General features: G+C 36.3%; 1 protein-coding gene across 4 annotated transcripts in view; it reads right to left on the minus strand.

Annotated features, from left to right (window-relative positions):
* The window catches only part of ADAM23 (ADAM metallopeptidase domain 23), a 193,358-nt gene that overhangs the window by 62,388 nt on the left and 108,024 nt on the right, over positions 1–22,946 (minus strand). For all 4 annotated transcript variants that reach the window (XM_077885567.1, XM_077885564.1, XM_077885565.1 and 1 more), the window contains 5 exons: positions 15,949–16,031; positions 14,889–14,952; positions 10,649–10,721; positions 6,895–6,971; positions 4,797–4,862 (listed from right to left, as the gene is read on the minus strand). In XM_077885567.1, coding sequence (XP_077741693.1) covers positions 4,797–4,862; positions 6,895–6,971; positions 10,649–10,721; positions 14,889–14,952; positions 15,949–16,031 — 363 coding nt within the window. The remainder of the gene's footprint in view (positions 1–4,796; positions 4,863–6,894; positions 6,972–10,648; positions 10,722–14,888; positions 14,953–15,948; positions 16,032–22,946) is intronic.

Genomic DNA, 22,946 nt, shown 5'->3' on the forward strand with positions numbered 1-22,946 from the left:
ATTCTGGAATCTGGATCGAGTCCCACATCGGGTTCCCTGCAGGGAGCCTGCTTCTCCCTCTGCTTCTGTCTTTGCCTCTCTCTCTCTCTCTTTCATGAATAAGTAAATCTTAAAAAAATAAAATAATGAGAAAGACTAGGCGAAGAGAAGCTTAGGATTTAGGGAATCAAAAGTTCTGATTTAGAAATATTACACATTATTCAATATTGAAGCCAGAATGCAAGTAGACAGTTGGATATGTTAAGTACTGACTCAGGAGGCTAGAGGCATAAAGTAGAGGCATTGAAATTATGATATATATTTTTTAAGATTGTATTTATTTATTTTGAGGAGGGGAGGGGCAGAGGCCAAGGGAGAGAGAACAGAATCTCCAGCAGACTTCCCACTGAACTTGGAGCCCAACGTGGGGCTCGATCTCACAATCCTGAGATCATGACCCAAGCCGAAACCAAGAGTCACATGCTTAACCGACTGAGCCACCCAGATGTCCTTAAAGTCATGGTATTATTTAAAGATTGAGACTGGAAGTGGTCAAGTTGGGGAGTGCTATAGAAAGAAAAGATAGATCAAAGCCAAGCTATGAGCATTCCCCTAATTCTAGAAATCAGAGGCGCAAAACTAGGAAGGAACAGCCAGTGAGGAGAGCTGTTGCATCACAGAAGCCAAAAGATGAAGAAAATGTTTCAAATAGGGGAGCGTAATCACCCGTGTCCACTGCTGCTGAGAAAGCACAAAAGAGGACAACTAGCAATACCCACAAGATTTGTTCACTTGAAGTTCCACTTACTTGAGCAGCTAGGATTTACTAGGATCTATAAGTGTCTCTCCTATAACAAATATTTGCTCCTCACAAGTCTGTGAGGTGGGTTTTATTAGCCCCATTCTAGAATGTGGACAGTGAGGTTCAAAGAGGACAAAGAAGTCATCCAAGGTCACACAGCTGGAATTCAATGGCCTCCTCTGGGTTGAGATAGGAGATAAACTTTTCCAGTTAACAATTCTTATAAAATAGTTTATGTATATTCCAAATAAATCACAATTCTTGATGAGAACTCAGAGTTTGTTCCCGTGCTTATAAAGTATAGCAGTTTTTAAATAGGGTTCAAATTGAAAAATATTTGAGTTATAACATACTTGTACTCTCTGATGAATATGTAAGGATACAGCAAAAATGTAAGCAAAACTTTTTTCATGCACTTTAAAATATTTTAACCAATTTTCTATTAGAATAGGCTTTTCATATTTATATTTAGCTCAAGTTCAAGTGGCTCAAAGAAATGTTTGCAGACCCTTATCAAGGCTATAATTGGCTCACAAATTAGGTTCCACCAGCCAGCTACCAAGATGCTGTCTACAAAATTGAGGGATTTTCCTTTCCTAATTGAAAGCCACTGATAACATGATGCTTCCTCAAAATAAGGTGTCTGCCTTTTTTAGGGAGCCAATATTGGGTTACTCTGAATTAAAGAGATTAGCTTGAAAGTGAATGTAGGCAAAATGTTTCTATATCCTGCATGAATGAGAAATAATTTTTCATACAAAGAAAAATGTGCAATCTCCATTTATGATAAAACTTACTTTCACATTTTGTGATCACTGAAAATAATTTACATTTAAAGTGCCAAATTTATTTTTCCTTCCTGAACAATTACAACCCTTAAAGAAATTTGCTTTTTGAAAAAAATTAAAATTAGAGCTTGATGACAGTTATCAAAACAACTGTGCCGCCTCATCTAGCACAAAGATGGCATGATGAGTCATTTCAAGGATGATCATTCTAAAACCAATAGTAAATCTCCAAGGTATTAAAAAAACAGGTGTTAATTATTCTAGTTCAGTTTTACTTTCAAAATGGGAGTTTCAGTACTCTGATCCATGTTCTGGTTTACTCCTTCTTTGTAGCAATCAAATGCAAAAACAATCTTCATTTTTGTAATTTCATATAAAGCACACCTTAAAAGAATTTTTTTCTCGCCTCTCAAAAGAAAAAAATCCTTATAAAATGACACACTTATTTGGAACTAGAATGTAACCTGGTCTCAAAACAAAAGGAATATTTTTTTTTAATTTATTTTTTATTTGTGTTCAATTTACTAACATACAGAATAACACCCAGTGCCCGTCACCCATTCACTCCCACCCCCCGCCCTCCTCCCTTCTACCACCCCTAGTTTGTTTCCCAGAGTTAGCAGTCTTTACATTCTGTCTCCCTTTCTGATATATTTTGTCCTATTAGCCTAGATGTAGTATTTATTTAAATAGTAGAAATCATCTTATGTAATTTCTTTCCATATTAGGTATTATTACTACTCAAAAATAGAGCTTTCTTTTTTTTTTTTACATCTCTTACTATGTATTCCTTCCAAGTTTATCAGTGCAAATTACAGTTCTGTTTTTCTAGTTTCAAAGATAGATGAACAGATAAGAACTAGTTCTCATTCAATTTTAATAATAATAATAATAATAATAATATAATTACCAAGGTTTACCATTAACAAATTTGGTAGCATAAAGAAGGTAACTTTATCACAGAATATATGGTATAATGTGCAGAAAATTTCCTTATACGAATATGATATTTTAAGTGGGAGGGTGCTATTTTATTATTCATTTAAAAGGATTAAGAAATAAATTTAGAGTATTCAATATTTTTAAAAAATTATCTTTTCCTATTTTTACAGTTACTGACATCTACTCTGATTGATACCATTATGTACATTCCTACTAGAGTATGGTGGAATAGGAGTCGTGGAGATGCAAGTCATGGGCTGGAAAAGTGTTCTATCCATTCCCAGCTCCATGTGAATGTACTTTGTGAATTTAAAGGCATTGCATGTATCATAATTATTCCTTCCACTACCTTAAAAGTATTTGTATAATGGATATGAGAAAAAGCATAAGTGTCTAAAGCCATAGTTTCGCAATATGCCACAATGCTAAGGAGTGAGAATCAGCTACAAAAAAACTTCAATGCCTCAATCAACAAAAATACTTCAGATGAAAAAATTATCTTGGGGTTTCAAGCAAATTAGTGTCCTTCTGAAACTGCTAGTTTAGCCTTCATTATCTAAAATGGTTGTCTACACATTTGGTTTTCTTTCCTACCAGAGAGGACTTCTCCACTGTTTCTTCTAACAATATGTCAAGCAATATATTTAAAAGCCCCTGGAAAATAAAATAAATCTGCATATAAAATTAGCAGGTATCCTACTGAATAATACTCAACATAACTGAACTAATACTTGGCAATTAATAGAAAATGTCTGCTAACATACAGAGTCAAATAAAAGTATAAAAATAAAAGAAGTAAAAAAAATTAAGTCACCATATTTTTAAATATATGGTTTCAAGGCCTTTTCTGAGTAATTCTACTAATCTTATTCTATCATCTACTAATCTAATTTTGTCTCCTTAAAGCAAAACAAGTACTTAATGATATATACAAAGCAATCTGAATTTTTGTTGTAATCTTTTATAAGTTTTTCACCCATATCTGACTTTCAAGTATTTCTTAAAAGATTTTCATCTTTCCAGAAATGTAATTCAGTTTTCATAAAAACAACTACTCTTTGTCTTGGTTTATACAATTTCTTAAATTATATAATTACAACAAGAAGTACAACTAGCCTAACACAGTCTGAAAAGTGTAGCAATGGGGTGCGAGAGACCGCTCCCAATGGTTCACAGGAGTCCACTGGATGCAACTTTTCCCAACTCCTCATTTAGTGACCTCACTTCAGTAACCTGAAAGCAGCCACGATGGGAGTATCTACACCACAGGTATCAGCAAACATTATAAATCAAGGCTTTTTCCCAGAGAGCTAGGTGTTACACATTTAAGTGTTGGTTATACTAGCAAACAGCCTACTGGACAAGACTTTTTAGAAAGCTCTAGGCTTCAGGCAATCTATGAGAGACATGATTAAGTAAAACATGGTTAAGAAATTTTCTACTCAGGGCGCCTGGGTGGTTGAGTTGGTAGAGCATCTGTCTTCAGCTCCAGTCATGATCTGTGGAGTCCTGGGATGGAGCCCCATGTCAGGCTCCCTGCTTGCAGGGAGCCTGCTTCTCCCTTTCCCTCTGCCCCTCTCCCTGACTCGTGCTCACTCTCTCTCCCTCTCAAATAAATAAATGAAATCTTTGAGAATAAAAAAGAAAGAAAAGGTTTCTACTCTATTTTCAAGAAGGGCAAATGGAGGCAATAATTATTTTTCATGTTTCTTAAATGTTACTGAGATGACCCATTAAATCACAGTTTACTTTAATAAAAGTAACACAGTATTACTCATCTTTCCAAAATTTAAAGAAGATAAATCATCAAGTATAGTCTCTTTGGATATGCCTTTATTATGCATCTTTACTTCCCATAATTATATCTGCCACAAGTCATAATTAGGAAGAAAAAAACAATGTTCTCAGAACAAAGATGGAATAAAATTGGAAAGTAGTGCCCAAATACGTAGATGAAAAAAGTAGAAAATAAGAATTTTATTTATTTATTTATTTATTTAAAATAAGAATTTTAAAGAAAGGTATGTAAAAGATGTCAAACGAACAGTTAAATCCATTCATTAAAGCCACTAATTAAAAAGAAAGTTTAGAGTTGTGAAAATACTATAAAACCCAATGTTTCCCAACACCATGAAATACATCGTCATTCAATAATTTTAAAGAAATAAAGCATCTAAATATATTGACCCTAATAAGAAATAAATAATGATTAAGTATAAAGTGAAATGTATTCTTTCTTAGGCAAGCTGTCAGGTCTAAAACTCACTGATTCTTTATATTCTTACCGTTTTGTGATCATTAACAATCATAAGTTCCAAATATTTCATTTCTTCAAACACACCACGAGATGGCTGTGGAATATAAAAATTTAGTCAGAATGGTGGTGGATACATCTCTGATGCTCACTACTAACTTGTAGATCGACTATGAATTTCAAAAAAAAAATTGCTTTGCTGCCTACATTATAAACACCCTGGAAGAAACTTGGTCAGCAAAATCAAAGAAAGTGATTGTAAAGTGTGGATAAATACTCAAGTATTCATAAAAGAATTATATTTAATTATCATTAAAATACTCATCAAGATAGAGAAAAGCCCATGTTATTTTTTAATAGATTTTTTTTTTAATTTTTAAGTAATCTCTACACCCAACATGGGGCTCAAACTCATGACCCCAAGATCAAGAGTCACATGTTCTACCAACTGAACCAGCCAGGTGCCCTCAGCGCATGTTATTTTCATATGTAAAAATATTCTAGAGAAAAATGTACAGTATAATTCTGCTAAAATAAATAAATATCTATTTCTTTGGCATTAAAATATGATAAAAAAGATTCTTATCTACTTAAAACTTCAAAGGAAATCTACTTAAAACTCATTTAATAAGAATAGTACAGTACATGTGGAACAGCTATCAATATAGTCAAAAGAAACATTAACTCAAAGGAGTGAAATTTTAATAATAATGTACTAAATCTTAACCACACAACTTCTCAAAGGAACAAACATTGACAATTACTATTTTCTAAATTCTTCTAAATTTTCATTGTTACTACATAATTTTAAGAGCAAGTGCCAAACATTTTAGTTTTCATTTGGACTTTTTTTGAAACTGGAAAATCAGTAATGATGACTCTTTTTTCCTTATGTACTAGATCCTTGATCTGTTTATATTTGATAAGAGTGGAATGTAGTGAAGTGTCAGAGGCCTATATAAAACTTATTATTGGGATCCCTGGGTGGCGCAGCGGTTTGGCACCTGCCTTTGGCCCAGGGCGTGATCCTGGAGACCCGGGATCGAATCCCACATCAGGCTCCCGGTGCATGGAGCCTGCTTCTCCCTCTGCCTGTGTCTCTGCCTCTCTCTCTCTCTCTGTGTGACTATCATAAATAAATAAAAATTTTAAAAAAACTTATTATTACCAACCACATCTTCAAGAGTAAGAAAAAAAAAAACTCTAAGTAGAGAAACAAAATTTGTAACCATAATCACCACAATGTGAAGATAGGCTCATAAAAGAGAGGACGATTTAACCTGTAACTAAGTTTCTGATGACTGGTAGTCTAATTTTTTCACCAAAAAATACATTCAGCAAAACATTATCTAAAATGTGCAATTTTCAGTATAATTACTCATTAAGTTATCTAGTAAATTACCATGTAATCTATATGCTGTGGAATTAATTCTCAGTTACATAGCATTCACCATGTAATTACGAAACAGTCCCCATCATTACAGCTTTCTAATCTATTATGAAAAAGACTAGGAACATAATTTCAGTTACAAAGCTCCTATACATTTATCAATACATGGGAGCTATACTACAGTTGTTGATTATATAATTACATGATTCTTATTTAGTAACCGTCATGATACTAATGGTCAAATAGTTCCTCAGAAAAAATATATCTAGTTTCAAATTCTGGTACAAAAGAGCTTTAAATTTGAAAGAAATACAAATAAGCATCATTAGCCAACATTTTAAAACCTAACACTTCCCCTTACTTTTTTGGTTAACAAAAATGTTTCATATGATGTTATATAAGTCATATAAAAAAGTCTGCTGTAGTTTTAATAGAAAAAAATGCACTGCCATCTTCATAAGAAAATGTTTTGAGTATGAAGCTAAAACAATACATTCCTCATATGACATCAGAGTTCAAGGGACACTGTAACCAGTTTACATCAAATAGAAAAAGCTGAATTAAAAGCAATATGCCTGTAAGACTCAAAACACAGGAGGAATTTGGTTTGTTGTTTTGGTTTGCAAGAGGAAGTTGCCCAAATCTAAACTGTTTTAGATAAACTAAGATACTGTGTGATTTCAGGCACACAATTTAACTGAGTGAAGTGGCCCCATCTGTGATTCAATGCCACACTCACATTCACTGCTCTCTTCCTTCTCCTTTTCAACCATTGTAATTCAGACAGAAAGGGCCACTGGTCATTGCTTTCCAGACCTGTGTAAAAGAGAAAGAAATACAAAAATGTATACCTAACTATAGTGCAATGGCATTATGTTTTTAAAATATTGTATGAAAGTACCAAAACTAAGGCAGGAAGAAACAGAAAATTTGAACAGACCAATTACCAGCATTGAAATTTAATCAGAAATCAAAAAACTTTCCCCAAAATTAAAATTCAGAACCAAATGGTTTCACAGGTGAATTCTACCAAACATTTAAAGAAGAGGTAATACCTATTCTTCTCAATCTATTACCAAAAAAAGAAGAGGAAAGAAATTCTAAATTCATTCTATGAGACCAGTATAATAACCCTGATACCGAAATCAGATAAAGACTATAGACCAATATTCCTGATGAACGTAGAAGCAAAAATCCTCAACAAAATATTAGCAAACTGAATCCAATAATACATTAAAAAATCATACACCACAATCATGTGGGATTTCTTTCCAGGACCCCAGTATGTTTCAATAGTCACAAAACAGTCAACATGATGCATCACATCAGTAAGAGAAAGCATAAAAACCACATGATCATTTCAATAGATGCAGGGAAAGCATCTGACAAACTACAGCATCTATTCATGATAAAAATTCTCTGCAAATCCGGGTCTAGAGGGAACAACCTCAACATGATAAAGGCCATATATGAAAAACCCACAGCCAATATAATACTCAATGTTGAAAAACAGAGCTTTTCTCCTAAGGTCAGGAACAGGACAAGGATGCTCACTCTCACCACTTTTATTCAACATAGTGCTGGAAGTCCTAGCCACAGTAATCAGACAACAAAAAGAAATAAAAGGTATCCATCTTGGTAAGGAAGCAGTAAAACTCCCACCATCTGCAAATGACATAATACTATATATATAAAACCCAAAAGACTCCACCAAAAAACTACTAGAACCGATAAATGACTTCAATAAAGTCACAGGATACACTATCGATGTACAGGAATCTGTTGCCTTCCTCTATACTAATAATGAAGCAGCAGAAAGTGAAATTAGGAAAACAATCCCATTTACAATTGCACCAAAAACAATAAAATATCTAGGAATAAACTAAACCAAAGAGGTGGAAAACCTGTACTCTGAAAACTACAAAACTCTGATGAAAGAAATTCAAGATGATGCTAAGAAATAGAAACACATTCCATGCTCATGGGTTGAAAGAATAAATATGGTTACCCAAAGTAATCTACAGATTTACTGCAATCCCTATTAAAATACCAATGCATTTTTCTCAGAAATAGAAACAACTAATCTTAAAATTTGTATGGAACCACAAAAGACCTCAAATAGCCAAAGCAATCCAGAAAAAGAAAAACAAAACTTGAACTATCACAATTCCAGATTTCAAGTTATATTACAAAGTGGTAGTAATTAAAACAGTATGGTACTGGCATAAAAACAGACACAGAGATCAATAGAACAGGACAGAAAATCAGAAATCAACCCACAATTACATGGTGAACTAATCTTCAACAAAGGAGGAATGAATATAAAATGAAAAAAAAGAAAATCTCTTCAACAACAGCCTCACACAAAAGAATGAAACGGGACTACTTTATTTCATCACACACAAAAATAAACTCAAAATGGGTTAAAAACCTAAATGTGAGGCCTAAAATCATAAACATCCTTGAAGAGAGCACAGGCAGTAATTTCTCTGACATCAGCCATAGCAACATTTTTCTAGATATGTCTCCTGAGGCAAGAGAAACAAAATAAAAAATAAACTAATGGAACGCTCTCAAAATAAAATGCTTTTGCACAGCAAACCATCACCAAAACTTAAAGGCAACCTACTGAATAGAAGGTATTGGCAAATAACATATCCGATAAAGAACTAGTATCCAAAATATATAAAGAACTGATACAACTCAACACCCAAAACCCAAATAATCCAATTAAAAAATGAACAGAAGACGGGCGCCTGGGTGGCTCAGTCAGTTAAGTGTCCAGCTTTTGATTTTGGCTCAGGTCATGATCTTGGGGTCATGGGATCAAGGCCTGCATTGCACTACAGGGTGGGCATGGAGCTGGCTTGGGCTTCTTTCTCTCCCTCTCTCTGTCCCTTCCCTCCTGTATGCACTCTCTCTCCAAAAAAAGATGTAAAAAAACAGACAGAAGATATGAACAAACATTTCTCCAAAGAAGACATCTAGATGCCCAACACACACACGAAAAGATGATCAATATCATTCTTCATCAAGGAAATACAAATCAAAACCACAACGAGATAATCGCCTCACACCTGTCAGAATGGAAAAAATCTAAAACACAAGAAACAACAAGTGTTGGCGAGGATGTGGAGAAAGAGAAACCCTCTTGCACTGTTGGTGGGAAATACAAGCTGGTGCAGCCACTCTGGCAAATGGTACAGTGGTTCCTCAAAATGTTAAAAACAGAACTACCCTACAATCCAGCAATCACACTACTAGGTATTTACCCAAAAAATATAAAAACACTAATTCAAAGGGATACATGCACCCTATGTTTATTGCAGCATTATTTAAAATACCCAAACTATGGAAGCAGCCCAAATGTCCATCAATAGATGAAAGGATAAAGATGTGGTATACACACACACACACACACACACACTGGCATATTACTCAGCCATACAAAAGAATGAAATTTTGCCATTTGCAACAACAGGGATGGAGCTAGAGAGTATAATACTAACCAAAATAAATTAGAGAAAAACAAATACTATGAGATCTCACTCATAAGTGGAATTTAAGAAACAAAACAAATGAACAAAGGAAAAAAAGAAAGGGACAAACCAGGAAACTCAACTATAGTAAACAAACTGATGTCTACCAGAAGGGAGATGGGAGGAGGGAATGAGTAAAGTAGGTTATGGGGATTAAAGAATATACTTATCATGATGAAAAAAAAATAAAATAAAAATACTACGTGGAGAAATAGCAGCATTAATAGCACACATCACCTCAAAATCAAAATAAACCAAGGTGAAAAACGTACGCCTGTCATTAAACATTTCACATTCTCATGGTCACAAATCAAATTCTATTTGTAATGCACAGATTATAATTTATAATTCAAATATCATTTTCTTCAACATCATCAAAATGTAATGGGCCATTCAAGATTCATTGGAATATGCATATTTGACCTACAATCACCTGACCCTCAATATCTGAAAATTTAAGAGCATTTCAGTGTGCTAAATTCATTTGAGATTTAAAAATAGTGTATGGCATAAGATTTTGCATAAATTATTAAAGGCTTTTGGCATTAATATACAGAAGTAATATCACATAACCCAATAATCCAAAAGAAGCTTTTGTCAACATCAGCATGCTTAAGATGCCTTGGGACCAGAGCGTAAGAGAGAGACAATATAAACTGTCAAAAAATCAGTAAACTGCCAGGGAAATTTAAGGATGAGCTTCATTACAAATCACCATTAAATTTAGCCACACTGTCTGGTTCCTAACAGAGGTTTACCCCTGGGCTTCATATGTCACCATTTCCATCGGCAATGACTATCTGTGCACACACCAGTCACAATCTATTCCCCTGCCCACCCACACTACTGACCACAGAGCATTTCTACTGCCCAGTAAGCCTGGTCTGCACCCAGTTTCATCGAGGCACACCTCCTATTACATAAGATTAAATGGCTACCTTAATTAAAACTTACTGAGATTCTTCATTTGCTTAGAATATTGTCCTGCCAAGCTTTTCTGGATTATATGTGGTCGACCTGTGCTTTTCTGAAACAAAAACAATTGTAGACAATTAAAAAGCAAGATGCGATTAAGCTTCTCTGGAACAGTGTTAGAACTTTCTCCAATATCCTTCTTTAAATGGGAACATTTATATGCTAATGTTTTCACTATCAAAAATAAAAAGTACGTCTTATTGAAACTTTAATTCAAAAAAACAGAGCACCATCCAATTGCCCCAGTGTAGATAAAAGCATAGTTTCATTAGCTTCTCTGCAACCTCAGCTTTCTTCAAAGCCATGAATAGGAAATTCACAAGAAAGAAACAAACAGTGAATGAACATATAAAAAAAGATGAATGCTTAAATACTCCTTCAAAATGCAAATTAAAAAAAAGATATACCAATTTTTGCCGTCAAGTTGACAAAGGTTTTAAAATTATGATAACTGTAGTTAATTATGGTTGCAAGGTAAAAAGCACTCTCATGCTCTGCTGATAGGAATGAATTGGGAGCATAGTTCAAAGAGAAATTTAGCAATGTCTATCAACGACCTTGAAAATATTCATATCCTTTGTCCTAGAAACCACACTTTTAGAAATATCTTATTTCCAGTACTATTATTACCATCAGCTTCCATTATTGAGTGCAAAATATGTGCCAGACACTGTTAATGTACATGTTACCTGATTTAATCTTCACAAGAACTCTATATAATGCATATTTCATCTTTATTTTACAAACAAAAATATTGTGGCTCAGAGAGATCCATTATTGAGCTAAAATCCTATTACAGAATAATGATTCAATTTATTTTAAAAATATGTGAGACCACATCATTGAAAAACTGAAAGAGTGTATACTGAAAGGTGAAGAGAAATTCTTTCTCCAGAATGGGATCATGGATAATTACCATGTAGGTAAGTATTTGCTTATTTTGCTTTTCCAAATATCCTACAATGTATTAGTTTCATGGGCAGAAAAATAGTTATAAAAAGAGTATTCTAAATAGATTACATATGAGACTCACAATAATTAAGAGTTTTGCTCTTCACTACTTGAGAGATAACATGAATTCTTATTAGAAATATCCCATCCATGTTACTTGACTAGTAAGTCAAGCATACTAAAGCATACTAAAACCAGCAATAATAAACTAAACATCAAACAATCTAAATTCAAGTTCAGTAAATTCTTAATTCTGGTAACAGGTGAAATGATACTCAGAGCAATGAAACTCACAACTGGATTAGCAACAGAATTTTTTAAACTGACTAATTTAAAACTTTAAGCACTGTTCCTTTCCCTCTCCCACAGTGAAGAAGACAGACTGTTTCATTAACAAAAGGTAGGGAGTAAGGAAGAAAGCAAAAGAGAAAAGGCAGTAGGCATGAACAATCAGCCCCTGAAGAATATAATCAGGGGTATAACAATGTAAAACCGACGCTCTAAATACTATGACAGTAATAGTTGGTATTTATAAATCTCTTCAACAGTTTATTAAACATAGTCACATACCTTTGTTTATTCATCAAACCTACAAAACTGCTCTATTGGGGATGCATTGAAAAATCATCTTATTTTACATATTTAGAAACCTGAAGCTTAGGGAGTTGTTATTTTGTTTTTTTGTTTTGTTTTGTTTTGTTCTTTGGGTTCTTTTGTTTTTTATTTTTTAGTGTAACAGGGCCATTCATCAATGCAAGATATCAAAGTTGACTGTTCTGCTGACCGAGTCAAATAATCTGGCTGTGTACAAGTTATTTACCTACCAAGAGAGTAGGGGAAAAACACTTTAATTAGTCAAAATGCCTTTATCTAGGGGTAGTTGTCTTTGCTATCCAGTAATTTTTATATTTAATAGTTGAAAAATGATACAGGTTTAAGCAAACTTTAAACATTCAAAATGTAATGACATTGTTGTCTCAAATTTGAAATCCACATCATGTTTGAATATACATTGCCACAAAAAAAATGTTATTCAACTGCAATTATCAATAGCCTAAATGGCTAGAGCCTGTTTCAAAACTTATTTTATCTACAGGTAAAACCTCTAAAGATAAAAAAAATGTTTTCTGTTCCACATCAAACGATTGCAATATTCTGACTCGATCACTCTCGAAATACTATTTTCACATTAGCAGTCCTTTCCACTGATATGACTTCCCTACTGACACCCTCCAGTGCCTTCATCTCCTACCATTCTTCCCTTTGTCCACTCCTCTCCAATCCAACTGAGCTCCTCAGAGTTCCTATGACACACTAGGAACTTGACTCAGGGCCTTTGCATGTGCTCTTCTCCTATAATGTCCTTTCAGCTCCCTAATTTCTTGAAAGTCCTCCTTCAAAAGTACCATCTCATTTGGCTCTTCCATGGATAGTTACCCTGAAGCTTTAACTCTACCTCCTTGGCTTCACTTCTTTTTCCTTAGGCCATATCACTATCTAAAACACACAGTATGTAATTATTTACTCAACCTGTATACCCCTGTCTTCCCCTGTAGACTGTAAGCTCCAGGAAGCTCACGCTCGATGTCTATCTTATTCACCATTATATCCCCAGCACCTAAAATAGTGCCCAGTGGGTCATAAGCCTCCATTACAATACCTAACGAATATAGATCAAATTTCAGATTTGTTTTTATTCTATTAGTGAGCAACACCATGAGAGTATATGATTCCTTTTTCTGTCCAATTTTATTGAGATATAATTGACATGTAATCTTGTATAAGTTTAAGGCATAAATATAATGATCTGATGTGTGTATATACTGAAAATAATCTCCACAATAAGTGTAGTTAACATCCATCACAGCTCAATGACAACTTTTTCCTTGTGATGAGGACTTTTAAGATCTATTGTCTTTGCAACTTCCAAACATACAAAGATATTATAGTCACCAAGTTGTACATTACACCCCAGAATTCATTTATCTTATAACTGGAAGTTTGTACCTTTTGACCACCTTCACACATTTCCCCCACTGGCTTCTGGTAACCACTAACCTGTTCTCTGTTTGAGTTCAGTACTTTTAGATTGCACACATAAGCAAGATTATATAGTATTTGTCTTTCTCCATTTGGCTGATTTCACTTAGCATAATGCCCTTATGGTTTCTCATCCTGGTTGCTGGCCCGTGCATGATTCTAAACATTATTTTCTTCCCTATCTAAAGGAAATTAAATGCTATCTAATATAATCATAGTTCAACTACAAATTTCCCCACTGAAGATTCTTTTAAAAGTTAAGTATATTATAGTTATACAATTCTCTAAAGAAGAGGTGAGATTAAAAGTACTGGGTGTTATACGCAACTGATAAATCATTGCACAGTCTATCTGAAACCAAGTGTGTACTTTATATTAGCTAACTGCATTTAAATAAAATAAAATAAAGGAAAAGAAGGTGGTCAGTACAAAACAGAATGTCCTCTCTGCTCCTGTAGACTGGAAAGAACTGCCTACTTCCAAAAACCTAGATTTGTTGCCTCTTATCATCCCTTACTGGTGTGTGGCCTGGTGTGATGAGAAAAACAACTTTTGTTTTTCTGAGCTGCTGCCTAGGCATTTTACAGCCTGATAACCTTGCTCACACCCAGAGTCTGGACATTTCCATAAGAACTTGAGTTTAGAATTCCCATGCTAAGTTCCCACTTCAATTTTCCCAGGGCACCTTTTAAAATAACCACTTAGAATTAAGCGTGCTAAAGTCAAGGACTTGCATTCCAACCACCTTTCAAGCAATAGGTGCCTGGTACCTGCTATCTCCTGCTCTCTCATGACCTGGGGTGGAGGACCGCTCTTCCTCTGGCTTACTGCTCCCCTCCCAGATACTGGGATCTGTATGTAATAAATCCCGTGACTTTACTTGCCCTGGGTGAGTGTATTGAAACTGCACCTCTACTCAAAACAACCATGAGTTTCATCTCCCCAGAGTGGGAGCTCGGAGCCACCTGCTGAGCCCATGTAGGTGGCCTGTGTTCCCTAATTCAGCAGGTCATAATCTGCATATTTCTAAATTCAAAACACCAGCACCAGCTTCTCAACACACCTGGGACGTGTGATTTAAACTTCAAAATTCATGGTGTCATTCTATGTTTGAAATAAGGTACTACCTATCAACGTACATTGACATTCACATTCTGTTCTTTATGGCTCAAAGGCAAAGATGCTAAAAGAATATAACCCCATCAGGAAACTGAGATCACAGACTTACTTCATCGTGAATCAGCTCCAGTGGTTCTATCATATATACAAAGGTATTATCTTCAAACATACCACTACAAGACAAGAAACCACACGAGGAGAAAATTAACAAAAACAGCAAATGAGCTTCACAGTGCATCTTTAAAAATGAAGAGTATATCTGAACAAACAACTTTATGCTGCCCCAAATCTAATTCATACACCTATCTGTGGTCTCAGAACTCTACTAGACAGCAGACAGGCTACCAAAGGTGTTAAAAGTGTATATACCACAAGCATATAAGTTAGAAATGTTATAATACATTTTTGAAACAAAATGGAAAGATTAGAGGATTAATCTGGTACAGGGCTATTCATACAGTTCCAGTATGTCACAATATAATTCCAAGACAATGTACATCTAGTACATTTTTTTTCTTATGCAAATCTGGTATCATCTAGGAAAAAGCAGGTGCTTCGTGCAATAGAGTAATCTAAAACCATCTGATTCTGAAGAGGTGAACAGAAGCATATTTATGGCTGCAAATTGTGAATTTCCATTAAGCAGTATGACTCTATGTTGCATATCATTTTGAGAGATATGGGAAGATAAGATTTTCAAGATCCTTTTTCATCACAGGCCCACAGCTACACCTTTACATCAAGTATTACTATTTGGGTCCAAAAGGTGCTTAGAGAAATTTTTCTAGAGCCTGCCTTCAAGTCGATGTATGAACTCCTCTCTCTGGCCTCCCATCCTCACCTGGCCAACAGCACCTGCCTGCTATGTCCTCTGACATATACCTCTGGGAAACCTTCCTAGACTAGGTTTGGTCACCCCATAAGTCCCTTACCCTCCCCTTCACAGTTCCTACCAGAATGGCAATTAAAGATTAATCTATGTAATCACTTGTTTAATCCCTGAATCTCTTGCAAACTCTGTTAAGAGAACAGAGACTATGCCCTCCTTGTTCATCACTCCGTATCCAGTTCTTAACGTGTGACTGGCACGGAAGAGTCACTACAACAAGCATCTGTGAAAAGACAGAAACAGTGAATGAATGAAAGCAAGCACTATGACTCGCACGTACTGAAGTCCATTGCAGGTCGACAGAGCTGCCCTGGAGTCCTTGACACCTCGGATGCTTCCGTGGTAGTAACAGTGCTCTCCACCCTACAACACAGAGGAAGGTTTCACTGATTAGCCATGCTTCCTGTGTTATCATTCACTCTTACAGATGCTTCCATAAGCCAAAAAGGATTGCAGAGATGGTCCCACAAAGTCCTCCTGGTTGACATGAAATCCCAAAGGGCACTAGGCAATTTTTCAGCTTTTCTATAATGACGTCATATTATTACATTTAATGAAGGAGAAAAAGCTATTAACAGGAATACAACACCAACACAACTGGTACAACTTACATACCTTTCTTAAACATGCAAAGGAGTAGATACTTACCAGATATGACTATGGAATAAGGCCTACTCTCTCATTGAGGAGAGACCCCAAAGGTGCTGTTAATAATTGCATTTGACAGAAAACTACATAAAATCGTATTGTTTGCTTTCCTACCTTTTAAAATTAGTTTAAAATTTTCTTAGAAGTATTACATGAACTTAATTTTCAGAGTCAAGTAGTAATTACAAGGCCTATTGTAAAAACACAGGGGTGCCTGGGTGGCCCAATTCATTGAGCGCCCAACTCCTGATTGTTGCTCAGGTTATGATCTCAGGGTCATGAGATCGAGCCTTGCCATGGGCTCCATGCTCAGCAGGGAGTCTGCTTGAGGATTCTCTCCGTCTCCTTCTACCCCTCCCCCTGCCCACACACACATGTGCCTTCTTTCTCTCTCTCTCTCTCAAATAAATAAATCTTTAGAAAGAACACAGCAGTTACCTTTTCCCTCTCTCCCTATCTCCATGGCTATTGTGTTTAACTTTTATCTATTTCTTCTGTTGTTATCTATGTATTTCTGAGTGGAATATTTATACTCTACATCCTAGTTAAACATAACAGGTAATTTATCACATCCATTTTACTCCTGGAGACAGCCCTCTTGTCCCCCTTCAGCCTCCCACTAGGCCTGACATAGAGCCACCAACCAGGAGTTCTGTTTAGGGCTATCCTGGGAACTCTTCTGCTTCCTTCTATGCAGAATCCTAGACCCCATGTCTTCTCCATTCATGATTTCACTCTCCCCCTTTTTGAAGGTACACATCTTCTGGTGCTATCTTGAAAAAGTGATCATGGAAGATAAAATTGGTGAGAACCTGCACATATAAAACTTTCTTTTTCTGTCTTCAAACTTGATCAACCATTTGGGTCGGTAGAGAATTCTAGATTGGAAATTATTTTCTCTCAGCATTTCAACAACATTGTGCACAGCTTCTAATGTTGCTGCTGAGAATTGGATGCTATTTAATGTCAGATAATATTTTAAAGACTGATTGATTGATTGATTTGACAAAGAGAAAGGCACAAGCAGGAGGAATGAAAAAAAAAAAAAAAAAAAGAGATCCCTGGGTGGCGCAGCAGTTTGGCGCTTGCCTTTGGCCCAGGGCGCAATCCTGGAGACCCTGGATCGAATCCCACGTCGGGCTCCTGGTGCATGGAGCCTGCTTCTCCCTCTGCCTGTGTCTCTGCCTCTCTCTCTCTCTCTCTCTCTCTGTGACTATCATAAATAAATAAAAATTTAAAAAAAAAAAAAAAGGAGGAATTGCAGGCAGAGGGAGAGGGAGAAGCAGACTTCCCACAGAACTAGGATCCCAGTGCGGGACTCGATCCCATGACCCTAGGATCATGACATGAGCTGAAGGCAGATGCTTAACTGACTGAGCCACCCAGGCACCCCTTGATAATTTTTATAAAATATAATTTTCCCCTTTCAAGAAAACTTTAGAGAGTTTTATTCATCTCCATTTTCATGAAATCTCAAGACGTGCCTTGCTTATTCACTGTGCTAAACACTTGGTCAAACCTTTTAATCAAGAAAATGCATGCACTTCAGTTCTAGGAAACTTTTATTATTTCTCTGATAATTCACTCCTTTCCATTTTTCTCTATAAACAGAACTCTTCTATCAAAGCAGAGAAGGGACGGCTGCCTGGTTATATGGGGTATGGAGTACATCAGGGATTTAAGTACCCTCTTGTAGACTTTCAACCAGCCTCTCTGTTTTCATGTGCTTTCAATTCCTGGATCTTCAATTGGCTTGCTTCTTGGTTTTCCCCTAATGGAACTTAACAGAACAGGAAAAACTCAAACCTGACAGTTACCCCTCTTCCATTTGCTTTCTATCTCCTAAAAGTTTACAGATACCTCTTGTCTGCAGTCTTTTCTTCTCTTGCCTTTGTCCTTGTAGGTTTATATCGTTTTTTATTCTTTAACTGGTATTTGACTAGGTTGTTGGGAGGGAATAGAGATAAATATAAGCACTGAATCCACACTGTTGAACCAGAGCATCCTATTTGTTTTCTTAAATATAATATATTGAACATACTTTTCATTGATGATTTACAGTCATTTTGATCAGTGTTCATTACACTGTATTGCAATAGCCTAAGAGATTATTTACAGTGACAGAAGAGTCTATCCAAATATCAAATGACCACTCCTCAACCAACTCAGTTTGCTTCCCCTTAGAAACTATAATACACATTTCCAATGCTGGTTGTCTCAATTTGGTATTATAATCAAATTGTTAATATTTTGTAAAAGTTTGCTTTTGTATGGGGTTTGGTTCTCAAAAGGCAACCTTTAACATAAATACTGACTTGTATGCAATATGACAAGTTTTATTTGCATATTCAACACTGGACCTTATAAGGACAAATGGTATCATGCATCTCAGCAATTTGTGAATCCAGGTCAATATTCTGCAGTTAAATTTCACTCTTCACATGATTCTAAAAACAACCATAGGTAACTGCAAATTCCATCAAACTGGTTACTTAGCACTTTGTATCACACCAAGAGGCTCTCTTAAGTCAGGTGATTATTAGAAGTGCATAGCAAACACTGTCATATTTCCTTGACCTTTCTAAGAAAAGCTATGTTTTCCAGATTTTCCTAAAAATATTCTTTTTGCTAGAAAATATCTCCATCTCCTTTCTTAGATTTTCTTTTAATTCACATTAGAAACTGAAGATTGATGGTCTCTCCATGTAAAAGTCATTGTTAGTTGTTTTAATTAAGGTAGGATATTATCTGAAGGAATTGTTTCAGTTCTCTGTATATTTGAAGGTAAATCACCATATTCTCTAAACCGTAAATAAGACTCAAGGTAACATGCAATCCCTGACATTTATTATCATAAGGAAGCTGGGATATCTAGATTGTGTAGTTATATTAAGCACTATGAGCAATTCAGCAGGCTCTAATTTAATATTAGTATCTGGTAGTATTAAAGGATTTTCTGAGTTTCTTATTACTAAAATTATGACAAGTTTTTAAGAAAGCATTAGCATAAAAATACTATCTGGTAACTCTCCAGATGTATGCAATATTATATAAATACCATTGCAAAGTAACCTTTCAAAGTATTTCATATTAAATAAATCATAGTTGAAAAGAGGCATTCCCTCTTGGGTAACAGGGATAATGGGAGGGGGCCAAGGGAGAGGGGCCACTCCCAGAAGGCTTCATGAGTGGTGATGTTGGAGAGTCAGCTCTGGGGTTGCCTTCCACCCAAGGATCTAACCATCTTGAGCACTCACTCACCGTCTCATAGTAACTACTATCTCCATGTAGAGATTGGGTGACAGTGACAAAGTGCTAAAGGGCCCTATTAAAGAAAGCAAAATCCAAACTGAATGACACGTTTTCAGGCTTCCCAGTTAGTGTTTCTCCAGTTGGGAAGGACTTGGACAGTTCTAGAGCACTGGCCAGCCTCTTCGAGACAATACCTACGAGCTCATCACAGATCTGTGACTAGGCAAGTAGCAGGCAGGAGAACACAATGGACTCATCCAGTGCATGACACAAGTCTATGTGTGTCCACACAGGCATCAGCACTTTTCGTTTCAAAACTGTCAGTGAGTTATTTAAATTTTTTAAAATAGAACTTCTGATAAGTAGAAGTTATTGGCTAGTCAAAGGGACTTAAAAATCCTAGTAAGTATGCTCCCCAACCTACCACTTCCACACATCTGAACACTCCACAAGCCAGATAATGCTCAAATAATGGCAACTTTGCTCCACAAGGTTGCCAAGCTCAGAAGGCCACTCAGAACCACCAGGCCACACCTGCTAATAATGGGACACTGACTGAATGTGCATCTTTGAAAACACTTCCTCACCAGAAAACAGCTCTGTGAGTCCAATGCTAACCACCTAAAGAGGAAAACCTAGGTGGTTCCCTGGTATTATCAATCAAATGACAGAAATAGTCTGATTCTTTCTACTCACTTTAAATACAACCTATTGGAAAATAGAACCTATTGTTTCTATTTAATTTATTTTAAAACTGCCCCACCTTAGTGTCTCTGTTTAATGATTTCATCTACTCCTCAATAAAGTTCAATCAGCCAGTTCTTATTATCTTCATCATAAAGAGACCCCCATAAACTCTAGGGGTGCTGGGTGACGCAGTGGGCAGTTTCCACTCAGGTCGTGATCTCAGGATAGTGACCTCAGGGTCGGGAGATGGATCCTTGAGTCAGGCTCCACACTCGGCCGGGAGTCTGCCTGAAATTCTCTCTCTCTCTGCCCCTGCTCTCTCTCTCTCTCTCAAATAAATAAATAAATCTTTTTAAAGGATAAACTCTCATAAACCCCTAAACATCTGGATAAACATTTGGAAAGAAACTACATGGGCCTAAGCTCACAAACATGTATATTTTTAATATAAAAATATAAAATATCCAGCTTCTGAATATAATAATAAAATAGGACATAATGTGCAAGTGATTATTCTACACACATATCCTTAAATTCACACTTTTCAATCATCAGGGTCTATTAATCTATTTAACACATCAGTGGGCTGGCAGCAAAAGAGAAAAAGATATCTTTAACCGGGCACATAGACTTGAATTTGAATACTGCAGCATAAAGAAATGAAAAAAATATTTCAGAGATTCAGGGAACTTGAGACCCCAATACCATTTAATTATTTATCTTCATTAAACTCAATAGGAGAAAAATGTTCAAGTATTAGAACAGTTTAGCTGTACCAATGCTACATAAATTTTTAATAGTTCATACAAAATTATCCTATTCAAACTTAAAATAGCTTTGTGACGAACCAGTGTTGTCTGCTCTCATGATTTTTTTTCCATTTCCCAGCCAGGAGCTATGCCCACAGAGGCCATTTCCTCCAACAGCAAATCCCTGCCAAGAACACTTCACGGAAGAAGTGAGCTTGAACTGAGCTGTGGTGATGACTCGAATAATAATAATAAAAAAAAAGTACAAAAACTTCCAGGAGGATGATGTGATTATAGTGATAAAGCAAAGAACCAAGGCAGGGATTTTTATCTGCTTGGTTCACTGATATACAGCCAGTACCTGGAACAGGGACTAGATCACAAGAAGCTGAATCAGTATCTGTTTAATGAATACAAATGACTTATTCATGAGCCTGAGTGACAAGATCAGTCGGAGAGGTGCAAAGGATTCACGTTTGTTGAGAAAGTGGGTAAATAAACCCCCATTCCCCACCTGAGGGTCTCTTTTTACTTTAAGATATAAGCGACAAGCCATAAAATTCACCCTTGTAAAGGGTGTAATTCGGTGGTTTTTAGTACACGCACAGAGTTGTCCTGTACCATCACCACTAATTCCAGAATACGTCCATCACCTCAACAGGAAACCCTGCACCCATGAGCAGTCATTTCCCACTCCTCCTTACCCCCAGCCCCTGGCAACCATACCCTACTTTTGGTCTTTATGGATTTGCCCATTCTGGACATTTTTTTAAAATGGAATCATACAATATATGGTCCTTTGTGGCTGACTTCTTTGACTTAGCATAATGTTTACAAGATTCATCCATGTTGTACCATGCATTAGTACTTCCTTACTTGTTAAGACTGATTAATATTCGCTTGTGTGGATGTAGCACAGCTTATTTATTCATCGACTGATGGCCATTTGGGTTGTTTCCACTTTTTGAATAATTACGAATAATGTTGCTGTGAACATCTACGTACAAGTTTTTGCTTAAACATATGTTTTTAGTTCACTTAGATATCTACCCAGGAGGGAACACCTGGGCCCTAAGGTAACTCTATGCTTAACTTTTTGAGGAATTGCCAACCTGTTTTCCAAAGCAGCACCACCATTTCACATTCCTACCAGAAGTATGTGAGGGTTCTAGTTCTCCACATCTTCCCCAGCACTTACTACTGTCCAGCATTCAGATTATAGGTATCTTGGAGTGTGTGGAGTGGTATCCATACAAGTGATCCAGGACCAAAACAGATCCAAGGGGTACCTCCATTTCTGACAGTGGTATGCGGGAGGAGAGGATTAGCTGAGAATCCAGTGGGCCTGCTAATGCTGCAGCCCTGAGTTGGCTACATTTACCCACCCAGGGATAGACAACATGGAACAACCCCCCCTCCACCAACACACACACACACACACACACACACACACACACACGGCTGCTACTGTGCAACTGAGAGTGTGAAAGAGGATAGAGATTGCACCTCTTCCTGCAGGGAGGTGAGACCCACAAAAGAAGGGATTAAGAACTATGCTGACATACTCATCTCCTTCCCATCAGTTAAGTGGCTCTTCCTTCCCAGAGCAGGAGTGAGCAAGGCAAGAGGAAGAGGCCGGGGTGAGAAAACAGAGCTAGGAAAGGACATATTCCCCACCCAATAATGATAAAGAGTAATAAAGGGAAGTGGAGATGGGAGCACAGCATCTATCTGTTCCCTCTCAGCTGCTGTCAAGTTGATACTTCTTTTCACAGGCAGAATTGAAACCAAGGTATTAGTAAGCACTCAAAGGTATTGCTTCACCTAAAAGGGACTTAATAGAACTATGTTACAGTTGAAAAGTACTCTTATACTATCATAACTATACATAATTCTTTTACAAGAATACTAAAAATTAACTCAGTTTTAATAGTTTCATCAA

This window comes from Canis aureus, chromosome 36 (genome assembly GCF_053574225.1).
Source record: "Canis aureus isolate CA01 chromosome 36, VMU_Caureus_v.1.0, whole genome shotgun sequence".
Taxonomy (NCBI): Eukaryota; Metazoa; Chordata; class Mammalia; order Carnivora; family Canidae; genus Canis; species Canis aureus.